Source organism: Ciconia boyciana, chromosome 6 (assembly GCF_034638445.1).
Source record: "Ciconia boyciana chromosome 6, ASM3463844v1, whole genome shotgun sequence".
In the NCBI taxonomy this organism is placed as follows: domain Eukaryota; kingdom Metazoa; phylum Chordata; class Aves; order Ciconiiformes; family Ciconiidae; genus Ciconia; species Ciconia boyciana.
Window position 1 is genome coordinate 30,314,805 of NC_132939.1, and position 13,569 is coordinate 30,328,373.

Sequence of the window (13,569 nt, forward strand, 5' to 3'; positions counted from 1 at the left end):
CCTCTTCCTTCCTCCCACCACACAAATCTCCTCCTCTGCCTCCTCTGCTGCCTGCCTGTTTGGATGAACAGGAGGGGTAACAGGCCTTGCTGTGCCTGGTTGGCAGCTGCACATGGGCTGGCTCAGAGGTGCCTCCCAGAGTGCTGAGCAAATTAACATTAATGGCTGCTTTCCCAGTGGGGAAATAATTCAGGTCTCTCTCCATATATTCAGCAGCTCATTTCCATGTAAATTACAGGGACCTCTTAGCTCAGAGATTCTTACTTGTGCATCAGATTTAACTGAAACTTGCTAAGAGGTTTGATGCTTATTGAAGACGCACAGATAGGCACATGGTATCACACACAAACACATGCACAAAAAAAGAGTGAGCACATGAGCTTTGTGGCCTTAAAAGTTCATAATGAATCACAGGAAGGTCCATAACTAAATCTGATAAGTTATTGAATGTACAACTATACTGAAAGGAAGATGATCCAGAATCCAAGTACTCAATTTTGACATCCATCATTTCTGTAAGGAACCAGCAAGTGACAGATGGCAAGCTGTAGTGAACTTGAGTTTGAAGTTTGCTGTCAGAAGACAGAAAGGCTGCTGCCCTTCAAGGCCATATATGTAAACGCATCACATTGTGCTTCACACAGAAAAACAATTCTGTTTGGGGCTGACAGGGTCAGCAGTGGGTTCCTGCCCACCACGCTTGCTAAGAGAAACATACCTACCAGAGGCAGTCACAGCAACTTGGTTTACAGGCCACCCATAAATAGCCTGTGAAGGATTATGAAAGGTGATAGAGGGCATATGCTTAAAAGCAATAGTCTGCAGTTTGTAGAAGGCAGGCTTACCCTGAAGAGCAGATCAGTTTTCCTAGCTGTGATACTGCAACAGACTGTCCTTATTTGCCTAAATTGGCTGACTTATTTTCTTAGTGACCGATTGATTTGAAGTTCCTCAGTTACTCCCAGCTAGCCAGGAGGGGCATGCACAGGGTGCTGGCTGGCTAAGGGAGATGACGGGCTGCATTGATGGGATGCTGTGTGGGAAGCAGCCAGGGCTCTCTGGGCAGTTCACCATTTCTATCCGCTCCTGACAGAGGATACGAGGGCAGCATGGCTGGGAGCCAGGTGCCGAGCAGAGCCAGCCCTCGGCGTGGCTGCATACCACCAGCTCCGGGCAGGGTGGCCCTCCTGCAGCCGGGGCAGTGCTGCCCACAGCACCAGCCTGGGAAGCCCTTCATCATGGACTGTGCTTTGTCAGACGTTCATCAAAACTGATGCCTTTCAGTAAACACTCCCGGTCCTGATGGGAACCAGCCCAACATACCCAAACAAGTTTTTGTCTTGTTTGGGTATGTCTTTTCCACAGTGACAGTGTATTGTATGATTTTACTGAGCTCTGGCTCCCATGATTTAGCAAGATGAATACCTCAACGATACACAAGACACGTGAGGAGAAACTAAGCAGACCAGCAGACTCTGACCCTGCTCAGAGGATAATGAGCAGAGCAATTGCAGACTATGCAGAGAAACCTGTGAGAGCTTAACTTAATCTGTTGAGCCCAGACAGCAGTGAGGCAGCAGTGACAGACATGCCAGAGCGCTTTGGTTGTCCCAAATCTCCAGGACACATTTTGTGCAGCCCACACTGAAGCCACAGCAACCACTGCTGCTGTGGCCACACACTGAAAATTATTGGGGCTAATGCCATGTGCCTTGTCTCCTACTGCAAACTTACTGCAAAGTAAACGTAAGGTCTTCCCAAATACTACTCCATGAAGGACTAGTTCAAGCAGCTTCCTGTGGCCAAGATAATTTTTTTCAGCTGTTACGTGTAGTGTTGCAGTTTTGAAAGACCTGTCAGCCATGAACCATTGTAAGGAGCAGGTGTTCTGGTGCATGAGTTGCAGATCAGTGGGTGTTTGTGCCCATGCTGCAGTGTTTGTCCCTTGCCTTTTGCCTCCCCTGCAGGGCTCAGTGAAATTGTGCCTCACTGGTATTTTGAAAGAAGTTGGAATTTTTTTAGGTCTGCAGGGAAAGCACTGGATGTGGGCCACAGATGGGCAGACATGTTAAAGCTGAAAGCCATACCAAACAGGACCAGTACCACCTAACTCTGTGGAAGGAAGCCCGAGAACTTGTATCATGGGCAACTTCTGCAGACAAAGGCAAGAGGGATTGTTCACTGGAGACCTTGCAGTGTAGCAACACTTTGGCTATTCTGAATGCTCTTTTGGAGGAGTTTATCAATGCTCAAGAGAGCCAGGGGACTGCCTGCTGATTTGGCACCTGGCAGAAGTGTCCTTGTCCTGCTTTGCCACCAGCACTAGGAAATGAAGGGTACAAGTTGTAAAGCAGTGTTTGATTGCCCCAGGTGTGAATTGAGCTTGGCTTACTAGGCCTATCACTGATGTCTGTGGATTTCTGGACTCTGATGTTGATGCTGTCTTTTGGAGGGAGTGGACAGCGGGACTTGCAAATCTTAAGCTCTAACATTTATTATCATGGTAAAAGGTTCAGCTGGTCGTCTTCTGCAAACTCTAACATGTTGGTTTGTGATTTTTTTTTATTGCAGGTTGTTCCAAAGGAATAGTAAAAAAGTACAGCACTGTGATACTTCCACTACTGAGCTCATACATGTCTTTTATGCTGTTCAATTTACTCTGAAATTCTCACCTTTACTCTTGAAAAGCAGTGATTTCAAAATAAAGAAGAAGAAAAAGTGAAAAGTATTAGAACATTATATGAACAGTTGTGAAATATCTTGGCTATCTTTTATGCTACTCCACATTCCCTTACCCACATCCTCGTAGTCCCTCACACATATTTATTTTTATGGTACCCTACATACCGATCACACAATGAGATCTCTACCCCAAAAGAAAAACAAATGCACTCTGCATCTTACTTTTACTTGGCTCTGGATCCTGAAACGAAATGTTTCATCCCACACCGGATCTTTGCAGTTCTTGACGGTTTTGGTCCGGACATTCTCAGGGGAAGCAGTGGGCAAGGACAGGCTTACATAGCAATCAGTTTGACTAACTGCATTTGAAAAGATATATTGTAAATAACAAATTACTATAAATATCTTAGAGCATATCCTTATAGCACTGTATAGACAGCAAGCTGCAAAAAGGAGATATTGTTTCTATTACTTTTCTTACAGGCCCTTATTCAATAGCACTCACTACTATTTGTTCCCTCCTGCAGGTGGGATCTGGTCATTAATGGAGATTCAAAGAAGCTACTGCAATAAAGACAACTGATAAGAAAAAAATATGCAGAGCTAGTTTTACTTAACAAGACCCATTATTGGTATATTCCATTTGTTGCAGATCAACAGATTTCTGTGATGGAGAAGAAAAAGGTTACATTTTAAGAAAATCTTTTTAAAGGGTAAAATACTTATTTAACTCTTTGAGCGTTTAGACAAGGGGCTAACTTTGTCCTTTGCTCTTGAGAGGGGAACAGAAGAGCTAAAGAGGGTCTGAGTAGGAAGGATCTTCTCCCTCTGGTCTGCTGCCTCCACAGAGCTGTAGCCCAGTCCATGTAATGAGCCGACTGTCTCACCCAACATGCGGTCACATCCCTTCACCATCAACAAATATGCAAAAATAGCAATGCGCTTTTATCTTACTGATTTAAACTGTGAGCCTTGATAGTGAAGAAACTTCTCATTTCTGAGAAAGGTGTTAATGTAACACAAGGTTGCACAGTTAGCTACAAGTATGGCATTAAATCTTCGTAATACACAGGGGCTGCTTTGGGGTGGGCTACCAGGAACTCCCTCCCCCATGCCCTAAGCTGGGCAAACAGCCTCCTGGATGGGTGAGCACAGCTATGCCAGGCACCACCACAGGGTGTTGACAAGTTGTCTCTCGGGGATTGCCAGAGTTTTTGGGTGAGAGGCAGGTTGGGTACTTGTATGTCTGTGCAACTAGCTTCCCTTTTGTGTGCTAACCTGATGTATATAGAGTATTTGGTGGTTAGGATTCTCTCTGATACTGCTAAGATGATGGGTTTTTTAGCAGGGAGCAGTGATGGGCATCTGCTCCTAAGTGCATAAAAGAGTTGATGTTTCATGAACCTGTGGTAATAAACTGAGACCCTGAAAATACAGTGAAGAGAGGGATTCGCCCTCTCTACACTGTCATTCACCATTTCCAGCCCTCCCATTTGGAGCAAATCTGCTGTCCTTCAGTCCTGTACACTGTTTGCACTTATTTTTAGACAACGGACATTTCTTTTGTCTGCTGGGCAACTACGGCTGTCTCTAATATCTCCATCTCTAAGAACTTATTTTGTAATCACAGTAACAGGTCAGATTTGGGTGTAATAACAGGCATTTTGGTACTGTCAGATACGTGCTGAGGGGCAGCATGACCAAGTGGGTAACCTGCTGGAAAAGGTCTCATGACATGTTGGCTCCAGTCCCAGCTCTGCTCCAGGCTGCTAAGTCACTCTGGGCAATTGCTTCCATCTAAATTTATCTTGCTTCTCTATCTGCATTTCCCCATCAATAAAACAGTGATAATGATCCTCTCCTCTTTTGTAATCTGCTTTGACAACCTCTGATTAAAAACATTATACAAAAAATAACTACTATTATTAATATTTCCACATGACACACAAGAAGAGTGCCTTATCAGTAATTATGTTATTCTTTCTCTAGCAGTCTCTTGGTTCTCATTCCACACTTTCTTTAAACTTGTGGTGTAACCCATGTGGCAATGAATAGGTGTTGCTTAAAGCAATTTGTGCAATCAGGTTAGGTATGATTTATCTTTCAAGTCTTCTGATACTGTCTGAACATGAAACATCTTCCAGTTTTTCAGCATGCATTTGATAGTTTCTCCCTTACTGTCCATGGCAGGGAAGAAATGACTTTAACATCGCAAATGCAGATGTCTATAATCCTTGTAAGTAATATTAGGATATTTTTAGACTTATTACCACAATTTTAAAATGGAGAATATGTACAATGTACCTGTAGATAACAATTTATTGGTAAAGGAGGTTATAAAATAATTTCTTTAGCTCTCTCCCCCACAGTATTTTCTACAATTCTTCCATTGATTTTTAACATTTGAAAAAGATATTGACTTTGCATAGTTACTTCCTCAGATGGTGCCAGAGAAGCAGGTAAGAGTGAGAATATCTGTTTCTTCAGCAACTGTATCTGTCAGTTATGGACTACTGATATATACGTGGTTTAGAGAATTTGTTCATTTATGGTCTGAGATATGTCTTTATTGTACATACTAGCTATGAATCCTGATTTAGAAGACAGGCATTCAATATTTTCAGAGTATCAAAGAAGCTCTAAACTTGTGACTTATAATCTTGTATCTAGATAGAGATGTGGTGGGATCTCTGTTCAGTCTTTCATCCTCTCTGAACACAATAGACCTACAGCCAACTTGAGAAGTTAGTCCAGTCTTTAGCAAGGCTGTTCACCCTTAATAAGAGCAAAAACAAAGTCCCACAACCTGATGAGCCACATGTAACACCAGCTCAGTTAGCAACCAGTGAGGCCTCAGTCTCAACATAGCCCAAGACAAGAATGCAAATAGAGTAGAATATAATATAATCATTTAGGTTGGAAAGGACCTTTAAGATCATCAAGTCCAACCATAAACCTAACAATGCCAAGTCCACCACTAAACCATGTCCCTAAGCACCTCATCCAAACGTCTTTTAAATACCTCCAGGGATGGTGACTCCACCACTTCCCTGGGCAGCCTGTTCCAGTGCTTGATAACGCTTTCAGTGAAGATATTTTTCCTATTATCCAATCTAAACCTCCCCTGGTGCAACCTGAGTCCGTTAGATGCAGATAGAGACAAAGATATTTGAATCTGAAAACAAATAATTACAGCCAGGCCACTGCATGAAGAATAACAAATTATGCCCCAGAACTATAATGTTGCAGGACTTACCTATATATAGGTAAGTTGCAGGTAACTTATATATACAACACAGATTTAGATCAATTTTGGACCGGATCCCAAATACACAGTTAAACATAAGTGTAGGTGATGAGATTTGTCCCTGAGATCTCTTATCACTGCATACACTCCCAGCCCTGGGCAGGAATAAGTGGATGCTCAGTGTCTTCCATATTCCAGTTTTCTTCTGCTCTCTTCCTCCCTCCACCATAAAAGGCTTTAACTGTTGCCAGCTACTAAATTAAACATGTCCAGACTGAAGAGGAATGACTTAGACAGGCTGGCATATGAGAAAGTGCTGAAAGAATTGAGTTTGCTAATTTGACAACAACAAAGACTGTCAAATAACATGATAATAATCAGTTCTGTAATGTCCAAATTACTGATACAAAGAGGACAATGATCAGTGGCTCTGTGTGGCCAGAGGGAAATAAACAAAGGCAAGTATTAGGAAAACTGCTCCAGCTCTAAGAGAGTTAGCTCTAGTGAGAGAGATTTTATAAATTTTCTAGGTAACTCATTTCAGAGGGTACTGGTACCCAGATATGTATCAAAGAGTGACAGATGAGGTAAACTTGATCCTGCTTCAGGAGAAGAGGACCAGCCCAGGTGAACCTACAAGATGTCATATGGAATTGCCGCCATGTGATGCCCATGTTTATGCTGGAAGGCAATAAACAGGATAATTTCCATTCCATTGCATGGAAACCAATTAACCAGTCTCCCTGCCAGCCTTAATTGTCAGGGAAGGAAGTGACAGGACATCCTCATACTGTACACCAGCCCAAGAGGTCAATTCCCAGATATCTGGACGCTGTCTCCAAAACAATTGCAAACCTCCTTCTTTGACACATATAAAGTAAGACTGTAAGCTCATTGGAAAAGTTGCCACCTTTCCTTTCCAAACACATACAGGGTCCAAGTAACAAGGCCTAAGTGCATACCCAGAGCCTCTGTGTACCATCCCAATATAATCATCAAAAGGAAACAATACAAAAGGCAACACAACATACTGCAGAGATGCCCACAGGCAGCTGTGATACAACTTCTCCCATCCACCCCAACTCCTCCATCAAGCAACAGGGGATACATTGTATTACCTAAGTGGCATTTTGGGTATGTGTAGCTGTTCTTGGAAGATTTGTACATGCTAACAGAGGCACAGATGTCATTAGATCACCCTTATATATGCTTTCTTTTGGTAAAGTGGAACTAGAAATTGTGTATTTCCGTAGGTACACCTGTTTTTCGACTTTTCATAAGCATTGCCACTATTTCACTGTTCCCACTCTTGGAGTGTCAGCCAGTAGGAACCAAAAAGCCACATATTTTTGGCCAAGAGGTATTATTAAGAGGCCAGACTTCCTTCATTTGACCTCAGACCCTCTTGCAGTGATATGTGGTGCAATCTCACATCTGTCACTGGAAAATATTTTTTAGAAAGTTCTTTCATTTCCATTTAAAAATAAACTAGCCGAAGACTAGGTCTTGGCCAGACATGGACACTGTTGATACAGACACTGTGGGTAGTTACAACTGCTGGGTGTCTGAAGAAACCATTATCAGAGGGAAACATCATGGAAACAGACTTGGAAACAGGCTTCAAGCAGTACACAGAAGTGCCTTGGATTTCACAGAAAACAGGAGTGGGAACAAAATCAAAACCAGAAGCAGCTGAACCAACAGATTAACACTCACAAGTTTTCTTTCTTCAGAAAATATTCCCAAGAATGTTATTCACCCAGTAAGGGAATAGAAACAAAAATGGTTTTAACGTGTAGCTAAAACTAATATTTTTTTTGCCTTAAACATCATTATTTTGAGTCAGAAATGCCTCGGACATGCTTTATAAAAGCATGTGGTTATGGTACTCTTTCTCACATTCTCTTCCAGGAGAATTATTTTTCTGAAAAAGCAGGAGCAATATGTCATGGGAGATGTAATCTTGTGCAGCAACTGAGGCTAAGCTGCAGCAGCGACAGTGCACTGCAGCCCTAATTCCAATTTGAATTTTTTAATTGAGATTCAGAGTTTTGAAATAAAAACTTTGCTATGAAATAAACAAAGTTTATGGCAGGGACAATTCCTAGCTATCTTTTTGTTCAAGTAAAATTTGGTACTGAATGGGAAGCTACCAAAAAGCTGTAGCTCAGAATGATAGTGAGGACAAGGTCAGCTGACTGGCATGAGGTATTCCTCTTTCGCTGGGTTTGGAGTTTCTGAACACCAGAAAGTGCAAATATGATGAGTGAGGTTAAAAATATCCCAAAGTCTCACTTACAGGAAGCAGCTAGCACTGATAATCCATAGGAGTTTACTGTAGATTCTGTACACAAAAATAAAAATAGATACCTGTAGATGATCTTTGTTTCATATGGTGGGGATGGAAGAGTTATGCTAAGGAAACAGCATGGAAATAATAAGGCACATTGTTATAACTAAGTAACAAAAGTAGGGTGCAATAAGTCACCTCATTCCCTCGCATGATGGTTTGCAGCAGCCAATATGAAGGTAAAGACGTCAATGCTGATGAGTTAATTTGGTAAGAAAAATTCCATAACATACCGGAACACCTCACTGGAAGCAAGAGTGTTTACGCCACAATGTAAATGGGTCTTCATGTACCTGAGAATTCAGCACAAAGTCGGTAAATGTCAGTCACCATTTTGTGAACTAAATTTTGGACCTACAGGGCATAACACACAGGTGAAGATTACAGTTTCATTGTTTTGATTTCTTTGTTAAGGATAGAGTTCATTCGGCCTGGATTAAAAGCTTACATTGCAGCAGTCATTCTTCCAGACATAAATACTACGACTTGGATGCGTTGCCAACATTCGCTTTGCTTTTGGCAGCCAAGTCTTCACATTTTATACGTCTTTTCTACAAAGATGTCACCATCAGTTTCTTAAACATCAGAGTAAGCTACAGATAAACACACAGCCTCCAGACTGTCTTTTATCAGAAGACTACAACTAATCCTATTTTCACAGTGAAATTAAATGAGCTCATATTCTGGCTGGAGTCCTCCAGGACTCCCAACTGAACTAGCAGTCTACAGTAACTTTCCTGCGAGTAAGAATGAATGAAAGCATTAAGAATAGATATATCTGACTTACAAGGAACATTTATACCCAAGACCCCTTTTGGCTAGTTTTCATTCTTGAACTGAAAGGGAACTCTTTAAAAAAGGGTAGTCAAGATTGGTCCTGAACAAATAGGAAAAGATGAATACCTTTGCCAGGCAGACATTCAAAAAGATTGCCAATTTAATAGCAGAATACAATGCAAGCACCAGCACCAACATTTGCGAGTGAGTCTTACTTTTAATCTTCACTGGCTACTACTGCAGCACTACTTCATTGGCTCCTGCTGAGGATACAGTCATACAAAGTGCCTGGGAGAGAAGCCATAGTCTCACATGGACACTCTCACATGTCTTTTCAGCAATGCGGACTATCACAGCCATGTTAAATCTAGCCTCTCTAGCCCTTACGTTGGCCTCCCATATAATAGCAAATCACATCTGGGTTCTTGGTCCTTATCTACAAGGTAATCAATGTCCCTGGTTCAGCAAAAATGTTGCCTGAAGCTCCTACATGGAGACCACCGCTGATAAAGGTCCTCAAGCTCTGTGAATCTTACCTGTGGGCAAGGCTTTCCCTAGTATTGCTCTGAGTGTTCTGAATTAACCTCCATGGGGACTAAGACACAGCACAGGCCTTGTGCTTTTAGCATACAGCTCACCTCCGCAGCATTCATCTACACGTGTGAAAGAGCACTAAGAGAGCACAGATGCATAAAACAAAACAGGTCTCTGCTCAGAGGGTACAGGAAAGAATGGATCACTGATTACAGATATCAGTCACACTGCTTAATGCATAACTGGATGAACTGCAGATACTGCTGTCTTGATGAAAGTGGAACAACCAGGACAGAACTAGAACAGATTCTGCAGGTTCTTTAACAGTGTATAAGAAAATCTATTGGAAATCAATGAACAAAATGCATTTAAGTGTATTTTTCACAATAAAATACCAAAGATGAGAAGTTGTACCTTCTTCTCCTCATCGAAGGAATACCTCAAAAATCCTGAAGCAAGTCCTGCAATAAGTAAATGTCTGTATCAATCTTCATATTCTTTATGAACTTCTTTGAATGTCCCACATAACCACTAATAGTCCTGTAAACACAGATCTGCTGATATTCAATATGTGGTTACTGTTCAGTGTCAAGCAAAGTATACTTTGGTCTTAAATTCAATACACTGTTGTGCAATAGTAAGCAGGATATAGAGTAAAATATGGTCCTTATCAAGGATGATCAAAAATGCCACGGTACAATAAGTTTTAAGAAGATGTGGGAGACTGTAAGCATGGGAAAAGGCAATGCTCAGCTTAGTTTCATAAGTGGTGAGAAGGTGTTACACAGCTCAGCCTAAAGAAATTTGTAAATATAGAAAGCCTATTCAGAAATCAAACCACATACTTCATTGTCATTATCTGTTGACAACTGCTGGTTGCTTACATAACGTTTGAAAGAAACTGCATGCTAGTCTTGTGCTATCTGTGTTGTTTATTAGCACAGCACTTCATGAAATGTGTCTCAGCTCTTGCAGAAACATCCATCCAGGTCTGTGGAACTTTCCCAGTGCAAACTAGAAAGTCACATCCTGAGCAGAGTTTACCACTGCCTTTTAACTCTGCAAGCCAAATGGCAGAGGAAGAGCGAAGGGTCATGAATTGCTGCATGGACCTGAGTCCTCTCAAAGCACTGTGTGGTTCTACATTGCCGCCATTGTCACCTACTCATTCCAGCCTCTCTTCTCCACCCAAGCTTCTCCCGTGTTCATTTCCATTGCCTCCACCCTTTTCAAACCTGTTTTAAAACAGGTTTTGACATTTTAAAAAGTTATAAAACATTTTAAAACCTGTTTCAAACACTTGTTAATGAGAAGCCTCCTTTAAACAAGAGGATAATGAAGTCTACTGGGAACATGTAGTACCATCACAAAAGGCTTTAAAGATCATCCCTATTCAATGAAGGACAACAGCTGCAATACCACCTGTGCTACGATACAGTACGGTATTAGAGCATGGTAGCTGCTGTCACCTTTGCCTTTGAGACAGAGATGAGTCTAACATTTATCTAAGGTTGTTTACTCCTTTTATCAGTCCTTCAGCCAGTAATCAGTTCATCCTCTTAATGCCCCTGTGGGGCTCTAATGCCCTTGCTGCAGTCCTTGCTTTAGAGATGAGGAACTGAGGTTCTGCGGAAACTCATCTTCTCCAAGGTTACACCAAGAGTCTGGAGGAATTAATGGGGGAACATCGCACATAATACCTTTAACCACCAGAATAGCTTTCTGTTCTTGCACACAGAACTACACAGAAGCCAGCATGGCTGCAAGAAGATGCACGTGTACCTACATACAAACCATTGATACCTAGCAGTACAGATGAAATTATTTCCACAGCTGTAAGGAGGTGCCGTGACCAAGATGCCTAAACAAATAAGATATTAATGAGCTCCTTAATTATACATAGCATTGTCCTTTTTAGTGGCTGCTTATGATACGATGAAGGCACAGCGCAGGTTTTTGTCTCCACACTTCTTACCATATATACAATACAATACAATTCCATACAATACAATATACGCTACACTGTATACAATACAATCCATCATGGCATTTCTGCCAACAATACATTAAAGACTTGAGAAAGGGGAAAAACTTAAAATAATCTCTTAGACTAGAGAACACAAAACGGGTCATCTGAGGGAAACTAGGTTTTTGCAATGAACTGAGGAAAAGTGAGAGCAGAGTTGAGTAACAAGTGGATAAAACCAAACAGAAGATTGAATGGAAAGGAGCAGAGGTTGTTAAACAACTGCAACTGTGAAGTTGATTCACGTCATATTCATTGAGATTATCAATTAATTTGTTACTCATGCTATTAACTGTGGTTATTACTTTGTTGTTATTATAAACATCAGTCAGGACCAGGGCTCCATTTTGACAGGTACCTTAGTAGTTATGCAATTAGCTCTTCATCTTGATCTAACCAGCTTACAATTACAGTAAGAAAAACCCTGCTTCAGGATATGACATCACAGGGAGGAGCTTCTGGTGATTAACAGTTGCTTTTATACCTGTTTGTTTCAGTTTCTTAACCAGTGAGGAAATCCTTGTTTACAGGCCTTGTTGCAACTTGGCAGCTATCCACATAACTACTTCTCTGTCCTTCTGCAGATTCCTATTGCCAAGTGTTTGTCCTGGGCTGCTTTTAGGATTTCTCTCCCTTAATGCAAACGCAGCCTGCCTGAGCAGCCCGCGGCATCAGGACCTTAGATGAGATGCCTTGCAAAGACACCAATACTCTTTTTTAAAGTACCATGTCCCAGGATTTCTCTCAACCATGGCAAAAGTCAATGACCACATGCATTTTGACAGGGAAGTGATATCACCCTAAAAGCAAACATGCCATTAGTGCTGGCCAGCCCAGGCAGCTGCCTGCTGGTACTGCCCATGCTGCTTGCCTGCCCTCTTTGCTGCCGCCCCCTCACATTGGTGCTACAGTTGGGGAAAAAGGTAAGAAGAAGTATATGCAGCTTGTTGTGTGCATGTCTTCAAATCAGACCTTCCGCACACAATAGTTTCCTTTGGAGGATGCGGCAAGGAAAGGCAATTCGTTATTATGATGGTGTTACACAGGATTTAGGTGATATAAGGAAAAACATTAGTAATGCCACCTTCCAACTTTTAAAATCAATGAGCAGTGTAGTACTGGGAGTTTGCTATGAAATTACACAGCAACAAGGCCCAGATTTAACAAGAACCAGATTTAATACTATAGTTAAAGACAAGCCTAAGGTTTTATCTAATGAGAATGCTGATTGAGAAAAAAAAAGTAGCTGTAGGCCATTCCAGGAAAACCTTTCTGGAGCCTTGGACTTTGCTAAATACAAAGTAGGGCAAGCCAATATTTTTAAAGAAAGACATCTGCCTCTGGCCACTCTCAAACATAGGGCAGGAGAGACCTTTGGTCCGATCCAGCACAGCTGTTCTTGTGTCCCTGTGCGCTGCAATGGGGATGCAGGAACGCGGAGAACCAAGTCACCTCAGCTTGTGACTCTTGTCCCTGATGCTACCCGTGGCTCCCTATTATGCCTATGCCTCAAGCCATCCTGGTTGGATTACCAATGTTCAGACTACGGGCAATTAAACACTTCTCTCCAAAATCTCGTCATACCATCCTGTGCAGTTGCAGAGAAACAGCACCATCCAGGCAGTGAATCCAGATTTTGCAGGAGTAGTGGATGCATTTATGAAGGTTTGTGACAGCCACAAAGCTTCCGCAGTTTTAAAGCAAGAAACAGCTACCGTCATGCAGCTGTTAATGATAAGTTGTCTGCCATTTGTGGAATAAATACAAGGGGGCAGTTGTCTTTGTGTAAGGGCTAATCCTAACTAATGTCCAGAAAAGACCTTCTCAGGCCAGCTTGAAAAGGGACAGCTTTTCTCAAGTAGGCATTTCTGCTGCCCATGCAAGGCAGAGAAGAGAAAAAAAAAAATCTGTATATATTTAATTAGCAATATAAGTATATAGACCTCCCCAAAG

The 13,569-nt window shown here is 41.8% G+C and overlaps 1 protein-coding gene across 1 annotated transcript in view; it reads right to left on the reverse strand.

Moving 5' to 3' along the window:
• The window catches only part of LOC140652928 (cytosolic phospholipase A2 epsilon-like), a 34,280-nt gene that overhangs the window by 16,177 nt on the left and 4,534 nt on the right, over window positions 1–13,569 (reverse strand). The window contains exon 3 of the mRNA XM_072864372.1: window positions 2,905–3,041. Coding sequence (XP_072720473.1) covers window positions 2,905–3,041 — 137 coding nt within the window. The remainder of the gene's footprint in view (window positions 1–2,904; window positions 3,042–13,569) is intronic.